This window comes from Durio zibethinus, chromosome 10 (genome assembly GCF_047325235.1).
Source record: "Durio zibethinus cultivar Kanyao isolate XHJ-2024 chromosome 10, ASM4732523v1, whole genome shotgun sequence".
NCBI lineage: Eukaryota > Viridiplantae > Streptophyta > Magnoliopsida > Malvales > Malvaceae > Durio > Durio zibethinus.
In genome coordinates, this window is record NC_143171.1 from 7516972 (window position 1) to 7540012 (window position 23041).

At 31.8% G+C, this 23041-nt stretch overlaps 4 protein-coding genes across 10 annotated transcripts; 3 read left to right on the top strand and 1 right to left on the bottom strand.

The window, feature by feature from the left end:
• Positions 1–8305: 8305 nt before the first annotated feature.
• LOC111293102 (protein AE7-like 1) lies at positions 8306–10574 on the top strand. The gene is made up of 5 exons (XM_022885838.2): positions 8306–8513; positions 8795–8900; positions 9111–9210; positions 9411–9456; positions 10172–10574. Exons 1-5 carry the CDS (start codon positions 8402–8404, stop codon positions 10270–10272), a joined length of 465 nt encoding a protein of 154 aa, XP_022741573.1. The 5' UTR covers positions 8306–8401; the 3' UTR covers positions 10273–10574.
• A 963-nt stretch (positions 10575–11537) lies between these two features.
• On the top strand, positions 11538–17466 carry LOC111293099 (vacuolar sorting protein 39-like). Of its 4 annotated transcripts, none has more exons than XM_022885828.2 (13): positions 11538–11994; positions 12480–12691; positions 12779–12910; positions 12991–13134; positions 13327–13439; positions 13809–14232; positions 14510–14839; positions 14905–14943; positions 15163–15384; positions 15513–15755; positions 16020–16466; positions 16615–16719; positions 16882–17466. In XM_022885828.2, the coding sequence occupies exons 1-13, from the start codon at positions 11565–11567 to the stop codon at positions 17080–17082; spliced, it is 3042 nt and encodes a 1013-aa protein (XP_022741563.2). In that variant the 5' UTR covers positions 11538–11564; the 3' UTR covers positions 17083–17466. The 4 variants fall into 4 exon arrangements, with proteins under 4 accessions (XP_022741563.2, XP_022741564.2, XP_022741565.2 ...); XM_022885829.2 differs by having other exon boundaries at positions 16621–16719; XM_022885830.2 differs by lacking the exon at positions 14905–14943.
• On the bottom strand, positions 17436–18579 carry LOC111293100 (uncharacterized). Its single transcript, XM_022885833.2, has one exon. The coding sequence runs from the start codon at positions 18311–18313 to the stop codon at positions 17513–17515; it is 801 nt and encodes a 266-aa protein (XP_022741568.1). The 5' UTR covers positions 18314–18579; the 3' UTR covers positions 17436–17512.
• On the top strand, positions 18092–21196 carry LOC111293101 (Clathrin adaptor complex small chain family protein). 4 transcript variants are annotated; one of them, XR_016345703.1, is made up of 9 exons: positions 18093–18230; positions 18601–18726; positions 18852–18894; positions 19094–19155; positions 19330–19426; positions 20056–20126; positions 20242–20302; positions 20616–20707; positions 20864–21196. XR_016345703.1 is itself a non-coding variant. In XM_089766646.1 (9 exons), exons 2-8 carry the CDS (start codon positions 18658–18660, stop codon positions 20659–20661), a joined length of 477 nt encoding a protein of 158 aa, XP_089622772.1. In that variant the 5' UTR covers positions 18093–18230; positions 18601–18657; the 3' UTR covers positions 20662–20707; positions 20864–21196. The 4 variants fall into 4 exon arrangements, 3 of the variants coding, with proteins under 3 accessions (XP_089622771.1, XP_089622772.1, XP_089622770.1); XM_089766646.1 differs by having other exon boundaries at positions 20242–20330; XM_089766645.1 differs by lacking the exon at positions 20242–20302 and having other exon boundaries at positions 18092–18230; positions 18623–18726.
• Positions 21197–23041: the final 1845 nt, after the last annotated feature.

Here is a 23041-nt window from a genome sequence, read left to right on the forward strand (position 1 = left end):
GGGTGAAGCGCTAATATTGACTGAGATGGATGAAAATGATTTACCCTATCCTATAAATTCTGATGCTGTGAAAAAATACTATGCTTAAAAAAATGAAAAATGAAAAAATGAATAAAAAAAAAGAAAAAGTGAATGAAAAAGAAGGACTCAAGGCGAAAATCCTAAAAGGGCGGTTTGAGTCATAGGGGGTTTGTCTAAGTTGAAAACCTGAAAAGGCAGCTTAGATAAGGAGAATACAGCATCGAATTTAAAAGTCCGCTGGCAAGAAGGCTAGCAAATTCAGAAGAGTTTCAAGTTGTTAAATACATCAGAGGGTTGGGTTTTCAAAAAAAAAAAAACTTTGAGATGTGTTATCATGATTATCTGATTGTTCATTTTGGGCTTTGTCTCCATACTCATCCTTGTAATTCTTTCTTGGCCAAAATTAACCAACATTTTACTAATAAGAGACATTCTATTTCATTCTTTATGTCTTTTTCTGATGATTGTTTCTCAATCATTCATATTATTTTCTTCTTAGTACCCCACCATGAAAGAAATGTGCAAATGCATTCTTACTTTTTGAGTTTGAAATAATGATTGATGAATGAATAACAACATGAAAAGATTTTTACATTACATTGAATAAGTCAAGAGTGATAAAGGCAGAATCAAGATGTTCAATTCCTGATTAGGACATTGAATTTGGGAAGGGATTTCTTACAGGAAGAATGTGAGTGAAAAAGACAATTGAGAGCTACACTGGTTCGATCTTAGAAGAGCAGTGTAATTAGATCTTTGAATAATCAAAAGGCTTGATGCCCAAGAAAAAAGCTTGAAAAACTTGAATACCATACATTGAATAGGAATTAATTGGCCAACATTTGCATAGCATGCATTAAAATTCATATGCATTGCATAGCATACACTACTTTCAGGAAAATATAGTGTATAAATTCAAGAAGCAGGGGTGTTTCAAGATCCCACATAGAAAAGACAGATATGAAGATATTTTTCAAAGTTGAGAAGAAACTTGTCAGGTAAGTTCCTAATTCTTGAAATAAGATGTCTTTTGGTATCATAGTTGATTTATAAGACCTTTCGGTATAATCTCCTGAAATTCCTTTAAACATAACTTTCAACTCCTTTGGACATGATTGCCAAGGAGCAATTTACTTTTCAAAGTCGTGGTGCTTCTGTTTAGAGGAGCAATTTACTTTTCAAAGTCGTGGTGCCTCTATTTAAAGGAGCAATTTACTTTCCAAAGTTATGGTGCCTCTGTTTAGAGGAGCAATTTACTTTTCAAAGTCGTGGTGCCTCTGATTAGAGGAGCCATTTATGTTTCTTAAAGTCGTTGAGCCTCTGCTTAGAGGAGTAATTTATTTTTCCAAAGTTGTTGAGCCTTTGATTAGAGGAGCCATTTATGTTTCTCAAAGTCATTGAGCCTCTACTTAGAGGAGCTTTGGTCAAAAACAAAAAACAAAACAAAACAAAACAAAAACAAAAAAAAACAAAAAAAAGTAAAAAAAATAAAATAAAAATGTCGAGTTGAGTCTTGATTGGGTTTTTACGTCTTTGCGTAATTTTTGTTTCACAGAAAATGTACAAAGAGGGGCAGTTGTAGACACCCAATTTGGTCTAGGCCCGGATCAATTGGGCCTGGTCCAAATGGGTAAGCCTAATTTGGCTTTTATTTTGTATTTTATATTATTTTATATTTTTATTATATTTTTTTCTTTGTATTTTATGTATTTATTATTTATTTATTTATTATTACTATGTATTAATATATGTATATCTTTATTTATTTATTTATTTTTGTTAATATTTATATATGGATTTTATTTATCTAGTTATATATTTATTATTATATTATAATTTATTTATTATTTATCTTGTAATATTTTTTATTTATCTTATTATTATTTTTAATTATCTGTTAATTTCTTTTTATTCGTTTATCTGATTTTTTTTCTCTTTTTTTTGGGGTTGAGATTGAAGACTTTGAAGAATCTTACTGTGAATGGAGATTCAATTAGAATCCAGATTTGATTCAAAGATTAAATCTCCATCCAAAAAGGAATAAAGATTGATCAGAAACTCTTCTGATCAATCCCTATAAATAGGTACTGGAACACATAATACAACACATAAAAACAGAAGGAAAAAGGATACTGGTTGAGAGAAAAAGAGATAAAGAAAAGATTTAAAGGTTAGAAAGGTTTTGGTGCGTTTAGAATGACTCTAGGAATTAGTAGGAATTTTTGGAGAATTTTTTACGATTTTTTTTTTAGAATTTCTAGAAAATTCCAGATTTCGGTTGAATTTTTCGGCCAAAGTTGAATTTTTTGACAATAATTTCAGTCAAGTTTGAAGTTTTCGGCTAGCTACCTAATTTTCGGTGACGATTCCCAGAAATCGATCAACTTTTCGATCAACTTTCGATGAAAAACTCAGATTCTGGTAAAAAATTCCAGAATTCGGTGAATATTCAACCGGAGTTCTTCGATCGTTTTAGAGAGAAGGGAGAGAAAATGAAGGAAGAGAGAGAGAGGAGAGAAAGTTTCTATCGAAAAAATAAAGGAAACAACCTTATATACACTCTCAAAACGACGTCGTTTTTGCGTTTAATAACCCAGATGATCCGCGTGTTTTACCAAGATCCAACTCGACCAAAGCGTCTACCCGTTTTTCGACCTACGCGTGTTCTGCCTCCCCGAGCCGTTAGCTGAGCCGAGCCGAGCCGACATCCCGAACCGCTTCTCTGAGCCGTTTTTCTTCCTTGAGCCAAACCGAGCCGAGCCCTTCTTCGAGCCATTCCAGATTTTTTTTTAATTAATTAATTAATTAATTTGTTTTTTTTATTATTAGATTAGGTTTATTTAATGTTCTTTTATCTTTATTTTATTTTTATTTTTGTTTTACTTTTTTTTTTATTTTCACTTTTATTTTGTTTTATTATTTTATTTTCTTTAAATAAAATCTAAAAAAATATTTTTGGGGAAAAGTTGAAAGTATCAATTTTCTTTAAAAATAAATTTTCAAAAAAAGGTTTTTTTTAAGGAAAAATTGAAAGTATCAATTTTCTTCGAAAATCAAAGTTTCCAAAAAATATTTTTGAAAAAAAGTTGAAAGTATCAATTTTCCTTAAAAATAAATTTTCAAAAAAGTTTTTTTTGAGAAAAAATTGAAAGTATCAATTTTTCTTAAAAATAAATTTTCAAAAAAAAGATTTTTTTTGAGGAAAAGTTGAAAGTATCAATTTTCCTCGAAAATCAAAGTTTCCAAAAATATATTTTCGAGAAAAGTTGAAAGTATCAATTTTCTTAAAAAAATAAATTTTCAAAAAAGGTTTTTGAGGAAAAGTTGAAAGTATCAATTTTCCTCGAAAATAAAAGTTTCCAAAAAATATTTTTGGGAAAAAGTTGAAAGTATCAATTTTCCTTAAAAATAAATTTTCAAAAAATAAATTTTTGAGGAAAAGTTGAAAATATCAATTTTCTTCGAAATTAAAGTTTCAAAAGAATATTTTTGGAGAAAAGTTGAAAGTATCAATTTTTCCTACACAAGAACAATCATTCTTTTCTTCTTTTTTTTGTTTATGTTAAATAATCCAACGATGGAGCCTCTGCAAGTGAAACAGTAGTTTTTCTTGCATACTCTTGTGGTAAGGGAATTTTTTCAATTTTCTGCTAAAAGTATTAGAGTCAATTGAGAATAATTTCTAATAATTAATTACTTGATAAAATTTTAAGGCTCATTGGATAACACAAATTCAAACTGGTACCATCTTTTGATGGGCGTTGTGAGGGTGCTATAACCTTCCTCACACGTAACCGAACTCTCGAACCCTGTTCTGGTTAGTAGACCTGAACCTATTCTTTTAGGGATCTTTAAACTTAGGTGTTCCCTGAAAGGACAGATTCCTTAGGTGGCCAATTGTACCTAGATAAAAAAGATTGGTGGCGACTCCTTCAAGTCAATGTCTAGCGATAGATCCCCAGATCTAGACATTATAACAGTAAGCTTTAACTTTATCTTAGCTGAATACATCTAGTCACCCTTGTGGAAGAAATACATGATAGCTCATTTGGATTTGCTTTGGCCAAATGTGGTGGAGCTTATAGAGTCATTGTGTAATGCATTCTCTTTTTGGCTAAACAAAGGAAACATGATTATCTTTAAATTTCATCTTGGCCGAATGGATTGAGATTTAAGTGGGCTTATGTATGTTTAAATATGTATCAATGTGGGTGGCATAGAGTTCGCATGGTGGGGCCAAATGTGAGCTTTGCATGATTACATGCATGGCTTGCATGAAAATTAATCTTCAACTTAAAAACCTTAAAATCATGAAAATAGCATGAAAGGCACCAAAAATCATCCAAAAATTTAAATTTTAACATCATTTTAACATGTAAAATCTCTATATATTTTGGTGCTATCACTTATTAAATCATTGCTCTTACTTATCAAGTAACTACTATTGCTACTTAATTATTGCTTTATATTCAGCATTTTTTGTAAAGCATGGTTTCAATTGATTCATGAAGAACTATGATGGAGAGATAAATCTCCTAACCCTTTAAACACGACCAAGTTTCTCTTTTGATCCTAAAGCTAAGGACAAAGGATCTTCACTATAACTAGTTTGCAGCTTATTAAATTCATATCTTGTAGCAAATTCATCATGAAACACAACATGATAGTGAGTAGCTAACTAAATACAATATTTATTCATGCTTAAAAGCCCATTACGCATATGTGATATAAAAACAAAATAAACTAACAATCTTTTTAGCCATTTCTTTAGTTGTTTCATTCCCATACAAACCATTTTTACTCATATATCATTTATTCTATCTTTTTAGCCATTTCTTTAGTTGTTTCATTCCCATACAAACCATTTTTACTCATATATCATTTATTCTAAACATCCCATCTTGGTATTTTGGTTATTGAGCTGGATGTTTCCTAAAACCATTAATCAATATATGTTTATAATTTTCATTTAATGAAGTTCATAACATTCCTCTATGAGTATAATAAAAGCATTTGAATATTTACAAGATTATGTTTTACATTTACATAACCTTTTTTTTATGTTTGATGGTGATACACCTGTTGGGCCCATATGTTCTTTTGTTGTTCTTTGATTTTCTAAAAAGGAAAAAACCAAAGTCAATGACATATTAACATAAAATTATATTAAACAATATATTCTAAAAACAAAAAAAAAAATGGATATGCATACCGAGAATTCATCTGATAGACAATCTCGAACAAATTACTACCATTCTACATCACTGATAACATCTACATATGTTGTAAGATAATGATACAACAATTTAAAATTTTTAGCAAACGGTAAAATATATTTGGTTGTTAGTTTGCTCTTAAAGTCTCTGAATATTTTTTTAGCATATTGCAATACAAGCTTTTTATACTTGAATAGGATGTCAAACAATTCCTACAAAAAAGATTAAATTAAATTAACATAAAGTAGTAATTTTATTCCATAAACAATTACTAATAAAGATGAATTACTTTGAAAATCATTGAAAAAACTTACTACAATCGAATCTCTTATATTGTCATTTTCATAATCTGGAACCATCTTATAATTGCGTAGTTAATGGATATAGTTTGCTGGACAATAGCTCTAATGTGGTTAACCAACTTTCCACCTCCACTTAACACAGGTTGCCTATCTTGATTAAACTCCACATGAATTGTTTTTCACTCGCTTTAAATGATTTACCATGTCCCCTAGATTTTCTCTTTTTCAAGGTGGGTATGTCTTCTTCATTTTCGTAAAGAGAGACATATGTTCTTCTGAAGCCATACTACCTATGATTTTGATCATAAGTATATAAAATGTAAAAAACAAACCAATATGCAATACAACCAACTAGAAAGAATATATATTTATATAGTAAATACACCAATATGCAATATAGTAAATACATAGTAAATACACCAATATGTAATACACAAAAAAAAACTAATAATAAAATACATAAACAAGTCATACTGTGTTTCATTGTATCATAAAAGTCTATACAATACAAATGAGGAAAAAATAAAACTATTCCAGTAGACAAGTGTGCTTTCACCTAACTTTTTGTCTACAAATCCATGGTATTAAATTACGAATTACAAACCACATTCATCAAACACCCATTTTCCATAAAACCAATCGGCAAACCATAAAACACCAACCTTTGCATATATTTATCTTATATATATATAATTTGTGGGGTAAAAACTATACATGCTGTGTATGGAGGGTGTGCGATGGTGGTAAAGGTGGTAAAGGTATGTATATAAATATAAAAATATATGAAAAGGAAGAAAAATACATCCATATACAAAATAAAAGAGAAAAATAAAAATAATTTTCCATTTGCCAAAGTTAGACAATGTGCAATAGTGGTGATGGTTACACGGTCAGCGACAACGAGAAAGATGTAGAAAACAATAACAATCTAGTATATGAATGTGATTGTGAATGGTTTGTTTCTCATTAAAGGGTTTTAGTTGTTTAGTTGTTCAAGTTTCAAGAATGGAAAGTGAATGAGTTTGTGTTTTTAAAAAATACTCAATTACGACGTATATCTAAATGAAATGTCATAATTAAGTAATTTAAATTTTTTTATGTTGGTTCAATTACAACATTTCTTCCAATAAACACTGTAATTGAGTAAAAATATTCACTCAATTAAGGCATTTGTATTCAACAAACCCTGTAAATGAAAATTCTCAATTAATTCTTATATTCACCCAATTAAAGCGTTTATATTAAGCGAATGTCGTAATTGAAAGTCATTTTCAATTCTTATATTCACTTAATTAAGGCATTTATATTAAACAAATGAAGTAATTAAAATTTATTTTCATTTCTTATATTCACTCAATTAAGGTGTTTATTTCCAACAAAATATCATAATTGGAGGTTTTTTTAAAGTCAATTACGACATAATGTGCAATTAAACACTATAAATGAAAGTTAATTTTTTTGTATTTGATTTAAACTCAATTACGGCATACTGTGTGATTAAATACCATAATTGAGTATATTTGATTTTTTAAAAAAATCTTTGTATTTCATTTGATGATAAAGACAAGGTTAGCACATTAACAAAATGAAAGGTTGCCTACGGTTTATCAATGAGATTATGGTAAACATATATGATTTAATAAATGAACATTTCCCCCAACCAAATGGCTGGATTTCGTGATGCCCTGAAAATCATACAAATACTCGAATATCACACATTTCTTCAAAATCCAAAATTTCACAAACTAAACGCCTCTTAAAGAACTTTTATGTTTGTTTGCAAAATTATTTTTTTATTGCAAAACTCAAATTTTTTATCTTATTTTTTTGAAAATTTTAATTTATGCTTAATTTTTGTTATCTTTATATTTATTTGATTGAAAAAATATATATACTTTTTCTTAAATCGACAATGATCAAATATTCATATATTAACTAATAAAAATTAATTAAAAAAATTTCATATTATCGTGAAAATGAGTTTTTGATAAAAACACTTTTAGACCTCATTGTTAATTAGAGCATAAGTCACCTTTTTCTCTTTAGCCTACTATATATCATAATTATTTTCACATAATACTACTATTAAAGGTGTAATTGAGTTAAATTGATATAGTAAAAAGTTTAAATTCGAATTCAATCTAAAATTTATTATTCAAAATTTAGTTCAAACTTGATCGGCTTTTAATTTTTAAGTTTAAACTCGACTTAAAATAAAAATCAAACTATTCAAACTTGTTTGATTAAGCCTTTTTAATAAAAATAAACTCGATTATCATATTTGATTTTAAATTTGATTATATATTCGAACTCAAATTGATATATGTAAAGATAAAATAATAAATTTTAATTAAAATAATAAAAAATATTAAAATTTAAAATTTTAATTGAATTCGTAAACTACTTAAATTAGATATTAAGATATCTAAATTTAGCTTAATAAGTCAAGTTATTTGAGTGTAAATTCAATTTAATAATAATCAAATCAAATTTAAATTTTATTTGAATTAAATTTAAATAATTTATAAATATTAATATGTAATTTACACTTTTAATTTCCGTGATTTGTTTTAAAAAATTAAATTTTTTTATCTACCACTTGGAAAAAATTTTCTGCTGCGCCATCATTTCGAAAATATTTGCCCAACATGATCAGTGCCGAGATCAGAAAGCATGGCCTTAACTTGATCCCACCAAACAAAAAAGATAAGTGACGTGGCAGTACCCATTGGGTTAAAAAACTAATCAGTAATCAACCCCTCCAATTAGTCAAGTACTTTTCCTTCTCTTCCAGCTAAACTTGAAGACCCGAGTGCGAGAGGGTTCGTGAACCAAACCGTAGAAAACGAAGAACCAGCAAAGATGACTCTGGGTCTGATCAATGCGAACCCAGTGGTTCACGCCAAGAAAGAACGAGTCGCTCGTAGCGAAGATCCTCACGGTGATGACGCCGTTGATCCCCTTGAAATCTATGATATCCTTCTTCTTCTTCTTCTTCTTCTTCTTCTACTAGGAGTACTATTTAGTTTCCTTGTTTTTTTCTGATCTTGATCTATTTTTGCTCAACAATTAAAAAAAAGATTTAAATTTCATTTGCATTTCTTACTTCTTTTGGTTGCTTAAATTTCTTCTGAAATTAAATAGAGTAATTATATATTTGCTTTTTCATTTTTTCTTAATTTTTTGGTGGTAATTGAAAATCGAAGTTGAAGAAAACGAAAAAAAATTTGTTGTTATCTTTGACTGGAAGTTTAAATTATGTGAGGGATATTAGAGATCCAGAACATCCGTATTCATTGGAGCAGCTTAGTGTTCTCTCCGAGGAATCAATCACCGTTGATGAGAAACTCGGCCGAATTCTGTGAGTATTTTCTCACTTTAATTTTGATTTTGATTTTAAACAAATTTGTGACAATTGACTGAAATTGTGCTTAGAATCGGTAAATTTAAGTTTTCTAAGTTTAATTTCTAAAACTTGGTGTTGAATTTATGGTTTAATTTTAATTTTTTTGGTTGCCTCTTAAAGTTATTTCTTTGGCATTTTTTTTTATGATGTGAATCAATTGTTTAGGATAACTTTCACTCCCACCATTCAGCATTGCAGCATGGCTACTGTAATCGGTCTATGCCTAAGGGTTAAACTAATGGCATGTTTTCCTCCACATTTTAAGGTTAGTTTCTGTTCAATAATAAGTTGTGAATTTTAGATTTTTATATTTATTTTTTCTCTCAATTAATTTATAAAAGAAGAAATTCTATTGCATTTGGTTCTTCCTTTTTATGTAAAATTCCAAGTTTTACAAGTCGGGATGTTTTCTTTTTTGTTACCATTAACGGAAATCTCTTATGATTTAATGATTTATCTTTATAGGTTGACATTAAAGTCGCTCCTGGATCTCATGCTGATGAAGAATCAGGTGAAGTTCGAAAATAATAGTAGAAGTTTATTTAGCATCATTTTTAGTACTTATCTTGAAAATGAAATCATCTTATTGAAGTTTGGGTATTGATTGTTTAAGTTTCATACTGGGAGATAAAATTTTATTTAGGATAACTTGAAGATCCTAACCAACATATTTTGATCATTAATGCAAAACCAATTCTAACATGGAAACTCACTACGGTAAAATATGTTATCTGGGATTGTTATCACTTTTTATTGATTTTTTCTCCTACATGGCTATTAGTGTACCTGGCAATGCAGAAATTAACAGTGAATTTACCTTTGAAGGTGGAAAGATGTCTGTAGATTCATATAGGTGGTCTTTTTTTAATAAAGTTTCTTTGATATGATTTGGACTTACTGGGATTTTAATGTTTTAGCTTGTTCAGTTGTTCTTTCTGAACAAAAGCTAAGGGATTTTCTTTCCTAGAAAGGTGAGAGAAATAATAGATTAAGAGAATCATACATTTATTTGAGTCATTCATCTACTGCTGTAGTTTGCTCTACCTCAACTTTTCTTGCTCTTGTGAGTTACAAAGCCTATTAAAACTTGTATGTTTTGTGAGTGATTTCTAGCATGCATGTGTTATGTCAATAGAGTCAGCTGGTCTGTTTCACCATTCTCATCTTACAATCTCCAGTCTCCCTGGTCTAATATTCTTAAAATGTTCACCTTCTTCTTTCTTCAGTTAATAAGCAGTTGAACGATAAAGAAAGAGTTGCCGCTGCCTTGGAGAATCCTAACCTTCGCCAACTTGTGGACGAGTGCCTTTACTCCAATGAACTTTGACCAAGTACACTCTTGTGCTTAAAGCTTATGTACAGTTGAAACATCAGCAGCATTAAATGCAATAAGAAATGGCTTTTTTGTGATGTAATTTTCATTTGCTGAATGTATATGCTTTATGCATGTCCTTGTTTTTCTACCCGGCAGAGTGCGTCTAGGATACCTCTCTATCTAGGGAACTAATGGTGCTACATGTTTCTTTTATCACATTGCCTTCCTTCATGTGGCAAATTGTAACAATTAAGAGCATGGGAACCTTTTTTTATGTATAATGGAATTCAGAAGCATGACATGTTAGATTTCTAGTAGTGGTTTGTCTTATGCAACAGTATCTGTTGTCTGAAATCTCGGATCTACTTCTGGAAATGTATAATGGAATCCAGTTGGCTTTATCTTTCTGTTTCCTCAATTTTTCTATGCAATTTACCGTGTCAAAGCCACCACAAATTATGAAGAAGGCTGAACATTGAGTGATAAATCTCTTCTGATCCATCAATGGCCATTTTAGCAGCTAACTGTAACCTTAACTACCATATATATATTCATTTATTTGAAATGTGATGACTGATGACTTTGACTATTTAGGAAAAGGCTATCATATTTGGATTAGGCACGTTGCAGGTGTTGAAATATAATCAGAGGAGACTGAAGAGTGAAGACCAAACATTGCAAAGTTATATGGTGTTTGGTTTATGTCACATGCCTGTTACCATACACGGTTTTTCTCTTATTATCTTTGTGTTTGTCCCATATCTCAGTTGGTTAGTCTTATGAGACAAAGGGCGCGAGTTTCAGCCTCGTTCGTAATCAGTGGGAGTCCATACTCTACATTTAATAGAAACAAGAAACATGTTTCGGTTGCTCTAAAACTTCCATAGTTATAAATATGTTCTGGATATTGTAAATAGGATGGAAAGGAGGAAAGCTTCAATTTCTCTTTTGCTATTCCACTTAATTTTTTAAAATTCAAATTATGGTTTTATGATTTAAAAATTTTCAAAATTATGAAAATCATACCAAAGCAACCGAAAAAGAGAAGACAAAGGATATTTGTCGCTTAATCTTTGATCTTATTTTTTTTTCATTGGTTCCAGGTCCATGGCAATCTGTTGCTTGTTGAATATGACGTGGCGGGATGTAATTGGATTCTACGAGTACAAAAAAAGCGGTACCTCATGCCAACGCATCGGGCCGGTGCTTACGTACGGTAAAAAGAAACGATGCCGTTTGGCAATGTTTATTCCCAAGAGCAAAACTCCAATGATTTCAGAAGGGACCATACACAAACCGAAAAAATGGTGCACAGCGCCTATGATTCCTTTGAGCTCCTCAGCGATTGTCCCACTAAAATCGACGCCATCGAATCCTACGGCTCGAAGCTCCTGCTCGGCTGCTCCGATGGATCCCTTCGAATCTACGGTCCAGATTCCTCCGGCGCAGACAGATCTCCATCGTCCGATCAGCACGCGTTGCGAAAGGAACCTTACGCACTGGAGAGAACCGTTGCAGGGTTTTCAAAGAAGGCTCTGCTTTCAATGGAAGTATTGGAATCGAGAGAGCTATTGTTATCCCTCTCTGAATCGATCGCTTTTCATCGGCTCCCCAATTTGGAAACCATTGCTGTGATCACCAAAGCTAAAGGCGCTAATGTCTACTCTTGGGACGACCGTAGAGGCTTCCTATGCTTTGCTAGGCAAAAGAGAGTCTGTATTTTCAGGCACGACGGTAATTTCTTTGAATCTCTCTCTCTCTCTCTCTCTCTCTCTCTCTCTCTCTCTCTCTCTCTCTCTCTCTCTCTCTCTCTCTCTCTCTCTCTCTTTGCTTTTTCGGTTACCAGTAAATTAATGTTTTCTAACCGTTCGATTTTTTGGATTTGTGATTAAAAAAATTCAAAACCATTTTTAAATTTTTAAAATGTATATTTTTTTTCTGTAGAATAAATGCATGATTTTAATATAATCCAGAGTAATTAATTAAAATTAGTGTGGCATTTGAATCATTTGTTTATTTTTAGTTAATTAGGGTTTTGCTTTTTAGAAAACTTTTATAAATAAAAGAGCAAATAGCAAAAGTAATAATCAAACAAGCCTTATTAATTTGACCTCTTTTTTTTTTTTTTTAATTTGATATTCATTGGATTTATATTTGCGGAATTAATGGTTATTGCCTGCTGACTGTTGAATGAAGTTGATTTGAAAATTAATGTATAGGAGGGCGAGGGTTTGTGGAGGTGAAAGATTTTGGTGTACCAGATACAGTGAAGTCAATGTCATGGTGTGGTGAGAACATATGTCTAGGTATTAGAAAGGAATACATGATATTAAACGCCACGAATGGTGCATTGTCAGAGGTGTTTTCTTCGGGGAAGATAGCTCCACCTTTGGTGGTTGCTCTTCCCTCTGGAGAACTTATTCTTGGGAAGGTACTGACTTAGTTTAATAATCTATTTTTGACATCATAGTTCTTTTGGTTAAGAGTAAAACCGAGTGTTTTTCCTGCTGTCTCTTAGGAAAATATTGGAGTCTTTGTGGATCAAAATGGAAAGCTTCTTCAAGCTGATAGAATATGTTGGTCAGAAGCTCCTACTGTTGTTGTCATCCAGATGCCATATGCAATAGCTCTGTTTCCGAGGCGGGTTGAGGTAGTGTGACTAAATGCCAAAGAAGATTGGGTTTTGCCTATCTTAATATTTATGTGCTTTCACTTATCTAATCTTTGCAGATTCGATCTCTTCGAGTTCCATATCCATTGATACAGACAATTGTCCTCCATAATGCTCGTCACGTTATTAAAAGTAACAATGCTGTTGTTGTAGCATTAGAAAATTCTGTTTATGGGCTCTTCCCTGTTCCTCTTGGTGCACAGGTACTCCTAGTATATTTAAGAAGTTTAATGATTTCCTGTGAACCTTGATCCTTCTTTTTTACCCGTTGCTTATGTTTTAACATCATATTTTTCCCTTCTCTTGTAACTTTTTATGCTTTTGGCTATGGCATGCATATGCTAACTCTGAATAAGTGCTTTGATATTGCATTTAAAGGTTCCTACTTATTGCAGATTGTCCAATTAACAGCATCTGGAAATTTTGAGGAAGCATTGGCCTTGTGTAAGCTGCTTCCACCAGAAGATGCAAGCCTTAGAGCTGCAAAGGAGGGATCAATTCATATAAGGTGGATTTTCCCCCTTTAACAGATCTTATTTTGTGCAATTTTATCAAGTTAATTGGCTTGTATCCTGTTTAATAAGAATTATTGAATTATTCACAATGCTTATATCATGTTTAAAATTCCACATCATCAGTATACACATTTTAGAATACTTTTGCACATGGACGCAGCCTTTATTTTCTCTTCAATGTCATGCTCCTTACCATTCTCAAGATATTATTAAAAAAAAATTGCATATAAAACATCTGTTTCTTACTTGAAAACAGTTTTTTCCCTGGTACATAAATCATAAATATCTATAGGTTATTCAGGCTTATTATATGTTCCTCAAGTGATACATTCTGGTTAAATGTTTGTGTCACCTTGTTGCAGATATGCACATTATCTTTTTGACAATGGATGCTATGAGGAGGCAATGGAGCACTTTTTGGCATCTCAAGTAGATATTACTTATGTGCTTTCTTTTTATCCATCCATTATTCTTCCCAAAACAAATTCAGTTCCAGAACCGGAGAAGTTGATGGACCTTTCTCTGAATGCTTCACATCTATCAAGAGGTTCATCTGGTCTGTCGGATGATCTGGAAACCTTGCTTCCACAACTATCCGAATCTGATGAAAATGCAGCACTTGAGTTCAAGAAAATGAGCCACAACACTCTCATGGCTCTTATTAAGTTCCTACAGAAGAAGAGATACAGTATTGTAGAGAAGGCTGCTGCTGAGGGAACAGAAGAGGTAGTTTTAGATGCTGTTGGGGATAATTTTGCATCGACTAGATTTAAGAAGTCAAATAAGGTGAGGCTAATTTCACATTTTGTGTTTGTCATTAATGTTTGTTAAGGTGAAGCGTATTTTGTGATTCTATGTAAACTTGTACGTTGAAATTCTGCTTTGTGCAGAAGTGCACAATTTTATGGAAAGAAACCAACTTAAATTTTCATACACTCAATCCCAATATATTGATGAAAAATTCTTGTAATCACTCTTGTTAATATCCAATTTCTTTTTATATTTTCAAAATTTATATGGTCTATTCCTTTTGAATGATCTAACGTTATGTTTGGTCCCTTAGGGGCGTGGTAACATTCCTATTAACTCCGCTGCTAGGGAGATGGCTGCAATACTTGATACAGCCCTCCTCCAATCCCTGCTTCTTACTGGACAATCATCGGCAGCTTTAGAATTGCTGAAAGGTCTTAACTACTGTGATGTAAAAATATGTGAGGAGATTCTTCAAAAAGGAAATCATTATGCAGCTTTGTTAGACCTTTACAGAAGTAACTCAATGCATCGTGAAGCTCTAAAACTTCTACACCAATTAGTAGAAGAGTCAAAATCAAATCAATCACAAGCTGAGCTTATCCAAAAGTTCAGTCCTGAGGCAATTATTGAATATCTGAAGGTCAGTTTATCAGTTTATTGTATTTTAAGTATTTAACATGATTTATTGATGCTAATTATCTTCAGGTTATGGAAGCATTGGGCCTTTTGGGCAACGCATGTCAGGTGGAATGTGGAAGATAATCTTCTACTTTGTGAAGGAGACTATGTGAAGTTTTGCCCTGAATAAAATGAGAAGATAATGTTAATTTTGTTATGGCTTGACCTTATGGACCATATTCCGCTAGCATTTGGCATATATATTGCTTTTATTTGATGCAATGTGCTGAACATGCTGTGATAAAACTTCTATATGCTGAACACTTTGTCTGGTTTTATTTGCAGCCTCTCTGTGGCACAGATCCCATGCTTGTCCTTGAGTTCTCGATGCTTGTTCTTGAAAGCTGTCCAACACAAACCATTGAGCTTTTTTTGTCTGGAAATATTCCGGCAGACTTGGTCAACTCTTATTTGAAGCAGCATGCTCCAAACATGCAGGGCAGATACTTGGAGCTTATGCTTGCGATGAATGAAAATGGGATCTCAGGGAACCTGCAAAATGAAATGGTAAAGACTCTTTTTGTTTGTTATAAAAATAACTAAGTTCAGTTGTCATTTGAGGACACTGGAGTTCTCATAGTTGCCACTTGTGTTGGTAATAGTGCACCTCATATAAGTCGCAATGACTATTGTAGGTACAAATATATCTCTCTGAAGTACTTGAATGGTACTCAGAGTTAAGTGCTCAACAGATATGGGATGAGAAGGCTTATTTACCAACTCGAAAGAAATTATTGTCTGCGTTGGAAAGCATCACAGGATATAATCCAGAGGCTTTGTTGAGACGTCTTCCTCCAGATGCTCTATTTGAAGAGCGTGCGATTTTGTTGGGAAAAATGAACCAACATGAGCTTGCACTATCACTATATGTACATAAGGTAATTTCTGGCATGATTCATCCGCATTCCATCTCTTAAGTAAGATGGTTAATAGAAAAAGCTAAAAGTTGTTGAACCTTTGATTAAGCTAAGGCTGCTATAACAACACTTATTTTTGTTAAAAGAGTTGCATATATTTTAGTTCATTAATGCCTCTCTCTCTCACTCCCTCCTCCCATTTTCCTTTTGTTCTTTTTCTTTTAAATCTATTCTTCTGCATTGTGAATATGCCCCTAGTAAATGAATTCCTCTTGACCTTTTTAGCTTCAAGTACCTGAACTGGCACTGGCCTATTGTGATCGGGTTTACGAGTCTGTGGTTCATCAACCACCAATAAAATCTTCCGGCAATATATACCTCACTCTTTTACAGATTTATCTGAATCCTCAAAAAACAACCAAGAACTTCGAAAAGAGAATCACAAATTTGGTATCATCCCCAAATACAAGCATCCCAAAGCTTGGTTCTTCAGCTTCAATTAAAGGTAAAGGAGGACGTAAGAAAATAGCCTCAATAGAAGGTGCAGAGGATATGCGTATTAGTCCCAGCAATACTGATAGTGGTAGGAGTGATGGTGATGCTGAAGAATCGAGTGGGGAAGGAGGTTCTTCTATCATGCTTGATCAGGTACTTGATCTTTTGAGCCGAAGGTGGGATAGAATCAATGGAGCTCAGGCACTCAAACTCTTACCGAGGGAGACTAAACTACAGGTATTTTCTAAAATCTTGAATTGCTTACAAAGCTGCTGAACCAATTGCATCTGAGTGTATATGGTCATTGATATCTAAGTTGTAAGATTTCCTTTTGGGCATCACTGTATCAATCTTAAGCTTTTTCTTTAAGATATTTGTCTTCTAGCTGCAGAACTTGCTTCCGTTTCTGGGACCTCTTCTGAAAAAATCCAGTGAAGCATACAGGAACTTCTCTGTTATCAAGAGCTTGAGGCAGAGTGAGAACCTACAGGTTTGTAAATCTTTTTGCTTGACAAAAAACAGTTCAGCACATAAAATGACTTTTCCCTTTAGCATATGTATATGTATATTCATGAATATGGTGGGATCCTCGAAGAATACTTTTTTGATTTTCTTTCATCCAAGCATCTGTCTCAAGTCATATTTGAAACAGGTGAAAGATGAACTCTACGACCAACGAAAAGCGGTGGTTAAGATCTCAAGTGACAGTATGTGCTCTCTCTGCAACAAGAAAATAGGAACAAGCGTATTTGCTGTCTATCCAAATGGGAAAACACTGGTCCACTTTGTTTGCTTTAGAGATTCGCAGAGTATGAAAGCAGTAGCAAAAGGCTCACCAATAAGGAAGCGATGATGTTTGAGAGCATCCATATTGACAAGATGACAAGATGCAACTCAAATTCCAGAATCAAAAGTTTTGGTGGCATTTATTTATAGGAGTCGTACCTTGTGCTTTTCTGGTAATTCCACGCCAGTGATGCAGCTGTTAAGTTGAAGCAACACGGCAATGGAAATAGGAGTATGGCCATTATTTGATTGAGAAGCATGAATCACGCCTAAATTAATTTTGGGGATTTATGTAAATGTGTTGTCTGGGAGACTTTTTTTTCTCTTTCTTTGTTGTTGTAGCACCTCATTCGAGGTACTCGAATCGATCACGATGGGTTTTTGTAACTTTTGCTGTAAAAATACAATTACTGTATTGGATTAGTGTGAAAATGCTGTGTATTAGATTTCACGCCATAAGTGCATAAACTTTCAACAAAGAAAAAGGAAAACCTCTTTTAACATTTTAGATTTTTCCCAAAAAAGCCATAAACAACAACACCAATTCTAGTCCCCTCCTGTGGAGGATCTGTATGTAAAGTCTCAACATCAAAAAACTTCTTGGCTTTCTTGAAAAACGCGGAGTCCTTTTTCCACCTTCTCAAGTGAGCCATAACGAAAACTTTCTTTTCACCTCCTCCATTCAACAAGAAACGCAGCGTTTCGATCAACGGCTGGAATAGATGATCATGGTAAACCACATCGGAAGCCAAAACAAGATCAAATTCCCGCCCAATAGCCTCCACATCTTCATCCTCTCCCCACCTCAATGGAGCCACGTTGACGGTCCCACCATTTTGAGCTACCAAGTCAGCATTCGCGTCAACGTTGAATTGAAGGTTGGGGATGACGTGTGGCAAGTCTGTCACCGTCACTTTAGCTCCTAACGTTACGGCTGCGGCGATTCCAGCAAGGCCAGTACCGGACCCAATCTCGAGGATTTTCAGTTTCCGAATATTATCACCACCTTTTGATAAAGCTGTTAGGATTGTTGTGAGGGGGCTTTTGCTAGGGTGACAGCGGTGGTTATCAAGGAGAGTAACAAGCGTAGTAGCGGCTGGCCAAAGCTGGAATGAGAGCCCTTCAGAAGGAAGCTGTCTAATCACCACCATTGACTCGATCGAACGGATATAATGCTGCTGCAGTTGTTGCTTCGCTGTACCGTCACTTAGCATAGTAAGGCTCTTCCCTTGATCTTCATCAGGCAAGATCATTTTAACGGGATTTATATCGTCTTCATCGTCTCCTTGAGTAGCCATTTTTTTTTACTCCGTTGTTTTTGCGCCGCCAACGTCAAATCTCTTCCCCTCCATTTTTATAACTGGTCTCTCTTTGTATAGGGCTTGTCCAGGGCAGAGACGACGTGGATTATTTTATTATTATATTACATTACAATTTTGTTTGTCAATTTCCTTATTTAACCCTATGGATTATATTCCGAATGTAACCCCGTGCTCTTAATTTGGTTTCTTATTGATCCATGACTTTTTTTTGTCCATTTATCAAATTTTGGGACTATATATTTTTTTATGTAAATTTTTCACAGATCCAAAATTCTATTTTGTTAGCTTGAGAGAGAGAGAGGAGTGAGAGAGGAGCGGAGATGATAAAAGCTGTGATGGTGATGAACACTCAAGGCAAGCCTCGACTGGCAAAATTTTACGAATATCTGGTAAACTTCTCTTCCTCTTTTGAGATTTTTTACTCTTATCATTTTTTTTATTTTAAAATAAAGTTATTAACGATTTCAATTTCCTTCGCAATAATCGACGTGGTTATGAATTTCGTTGAAATCAGCCAGTGGAGAAGCAGCAGGAGCTTATACGCCGCGTTTTTGCTGGTTCCTATCTCTCAACTTCTTCTTCTTATTACTTTAGCTGTGATTAATTTGAATTTTGCTCTGTTTGAATCGCATGAACCTTAGATTCATTTTTTCTGATCTCGTTTAGTATTCCACCTAATCGATCATTCTTGAGTTCGTACTTAGAGTTATTTGTCTTTTTTTTTAACTTTCAGTTTTGATTTTGATCTTTGAACAGTCTTGTGCGGTAGAGCTGAGAACGTAAGCAATTTCATAGAGGCGGAATCAATTTTTGGTCCGGTAATTTCTTTTATTTTCTAATTTTCTTGATTTCTAATTCAAATTTTTATTTCCTTGTTATTCTAAGATTAGATGCCAACTCAAACTTATTTAAATCTTGTTAATAACTGCCATAGCTTTATTATACCTCTGCTTTGGAACTCTGTTTTATTGTTTTATAATTCTCACTTGCAGGATAGTCGCCTTGTGTACAAGCATTTTGCTACTCTTTACTTTGTCTTTGTATTTGATAGTTCTGAAAATGAGCTAGCCGTGCTTGACTTGATACAAGGTACGCTTCGAAAATTTCTTGTACAGTTATCTTTGAAATGTTTTTCTTCTGCGTTATGGCCCTTTCCAAAAGAAGATTTCAATTTACTCAATATTTGGAGATTTCTGAATGCTTATACTTGCATTATAGATATGAAAAGTTTTCGTAAACCTGAATAGATCCATTTTGATGGTCTTTGTGATGATTTCAAGTTGAATTCAGTCTGGATATGCCTTTTTTTGAAGTAGATTTTCTTCTTTGAGCAGTTAGTGAAAAGAAGAAAATAAAATTGATTTGCATGTATGCTGGAATCAATGATCACTGTTGTTTTATCAGCCAACTTAGTTGAGTTTACCTCAGGTGTCTTTTAAGTGGAAAGGTTTGATTGCATTGCAACAATATGTTTTCTAGATGTTAACGTGTATATAACCATCTTTTTTGCATGGATGATCGATGTTAACAATTATTGTTATTAAACTGTAAGATTTAATGGATTCTTTGCTCCAAAGTTGCATATTTTCTGATGTGAACAATTTACCTTATTTGTCATGCATTTCCTTTACACACTAGAAAGCTGGATATAACAATAATTGCCGATATTTATTTCAAATATTGGATCATTTTACTTACTTTGGATGTGATGCAATCAGTTTTTGTGGAAACGTTGGACAAATGCTTCAAGAATGTTTGTGAGCTTGACATCGTGTTCAATTACAGCAAGGTTGTATCCTCTCATCACTAATATCTGCATTTATTTAGTGCCAGACATAAAGTTCATCTTTATTTATATTGTTTATTCTTTTGAGTGCAAGAGGATAACACAGCTAATCTTATAGGAGATGACATTGTTGGAAAATATTTTTTGGGTATGCTTCAGGTTCCAAACCTTAATTGATGGTAGGGAAAGCCTTCTTATGGTGCTTGGGTAAAGCTTTGCCTAAGTTCCTTAGTATTTTGACTTAATAGCATATATTGTTGATGTTGTAGTGATTCCTTAATTTCTGACAAAGCCCGCCTTTAGAATAAGCTCAATAACGTCATATCTTTGCACTCAAAACTGATTTAAAGTCAGTTGAATGCTTTCTTACTACAACATTCTGATTTAAATGTATTTGCTTTTTTTTGGTCATTTTCTGCTCCCCACCAAAATAGGCTTGGTCAATATCTTAATTTTTTTTTTTTTTTTCAAATCTTCAATAATCCTTTGCAGATACACACAATCCTGGATGAGATCATTTTTGGAGGTCAAGTGCTAGAAACAAGTTCAGCAGAAGTTATGAAGGCAGTTGAAGAGATATCTAAGTGCTCTCTCTCTCTCTCTCTCTCTCTCTCTCTCTCTCTCTCTCTCTCTCTCTCTCTCCTTTGCGTGAGTGGAAAGCATGTATACATGATGCGAGTTTTTCCACTTTTGCATTGTATTTATACTTTATTAACAGATAACCCTTAACCGTGATGTAGGTTAGAAGCTGCCTCAAATGCTATCACACTCATTCCGAAGTCTGCGTCTGGTTGGCGAAGTAGGTAGTTCCACATTCGAATGCTGTTAAAATCGGTCCTCGAATTATTTCTTGTCATCGTTAGTTGATAACTTATGATTTTAACCAACTCTGTGGTCAAGGGTTTTACATGGTGAAAGCTTAAAAGCTTTGAGTGAAGAGATTTAATTTTCATATTGGTCCACATAATCAAAAGTGTAGAGGTATTGTTGTATATTTCATTAGTTAATTTTTCTCTGCTTACATGTAACAAGGTGTTTTACTACCACTATTTTCATTTTGATCTTCGTTTTTATGCTTTGTTTCATTTTTTCTTTTTAGCCTTTTTGGAGATAACACTAGAAACATTTATGGTCATGTTTTAATTTCTGTTTTTAAATAAAAAAAGTAAAAGAAAATTTCCAAAACTAATATATCTGTTTTTAACACTAAGATATTACTATATTCTTATTTGAGTTTTATGTTTAGTATTTATAATATTCAATTATCTATATTTTTAAATCTTTATAATTTTATAGATAAATTTAATATTATTAAACATTTATAAAGTAATTAATATTATATGAAGTTCTTTTTTTTTATTTTATAAAAAAGGTCGTAGGTTATGGATAGGGAAAATAATTACAATTGGTGGATTCAAACAAAGATATCAATGGGTAGGGTAAGGGAATGATAGAGTACTCTCTATTTTCATTTTCATCCTTAAATTTTTATATTATATTCATCATTGTATTTATATTCACGGGTATTTTAAATTTATTTCTATTCCCATAAGTATTTAATGGGTATAAGATAATTCTCATTCTTATAATTTTTAAAAAAATAAAAAATATATTTTTTATCTTGTATATTTAGATAATTTTTTTATAAATATATATTAATATATATTTTATAATAAAAATATATTAATTTTAATTAATTTAAAACAATAATTTATATTATTTAATAAAAAATATATTTACTAAATATATATAAATATACATATATATATATATGTAGGGCACGAGTAAAGAGAATGTGTTATATTACTTATTTTTATTTATGTATTAAATAAAAATTAAAAATTATAATCATCCCTATTCATATACTCACAATGTAATATTCATCTCTTTTTTCATTAAGGTAAAAAGTTGAGTTTTCTATTAAATATGAGTAAGATTAACATTTAAGTTGGGTTTTCTATTAAATATGAGTAAGATGAACATTTTTAGATTCAAATTTTAGATTTATTGCATATTATCTCTTAAAAGTAGTTACATGAGTCAATTAGTTAAGTTTCATATCAAAGTAAGTCATTTTAAATTACATAAAATAAACATGAAATAGTAAATTATTTTAATATTTAATTATATGTTAGGATGGTACTATATTAATATATTTTGCATACCTCTATTTTAATTCAATATAATCTACGTAACATTAAAACATTCTTAAGTATTTGATATTATTTTAAGTTTTAAATATTTAACTATGTTATTAATTGTTATTATAATATAATTTTAATGATTTAATTACATTTAATAGTTATATATAAAATAATTTATTGTTAAAAATAATATAGTAACAAAGTAAAACATTTAATAATATACTAGTTTAAATTATTTCTTAATTAATATATAGATAATTATTAGTGACTTATTTATATTAAAACTAGAAGTATTTGAATTATTTAATTAATTATTTAATATCATAATTAATATTAATTATTATTTTAATTAAATGATATGACGATTTGTTAAAATAATTATGTTATTGGAAAATAATAGTATATTAGTTAAAATAATGTTTTAATTTTTTAATTATTAATTAACATCATTATTATATATCATAATGATTATTAAGTATAATCATAAAAATAAAAGAAACTGAACTATTTGCATTTCAACTTTTTTTCAATACACCACAAATTTTATTACAAATTTAACTTTTAATAAAATTATTTAAATATTTATTAATTAATTACCTTTTTGTCTTCTTCTCAAAAACGTGCCTTCTTCCTTGTCAATTCTCAGCTTTTTCCTTCTTTGCTTCTTCCTTCTTACTTGTTTCTTGTTCCTTCTTCTAATCTCTTCTTTTTCTTCCCAAAAATGTGCTCGGTGCTTTCTTATCTTCTTCTTCCCAGTAAAAAATAATTTGTTAT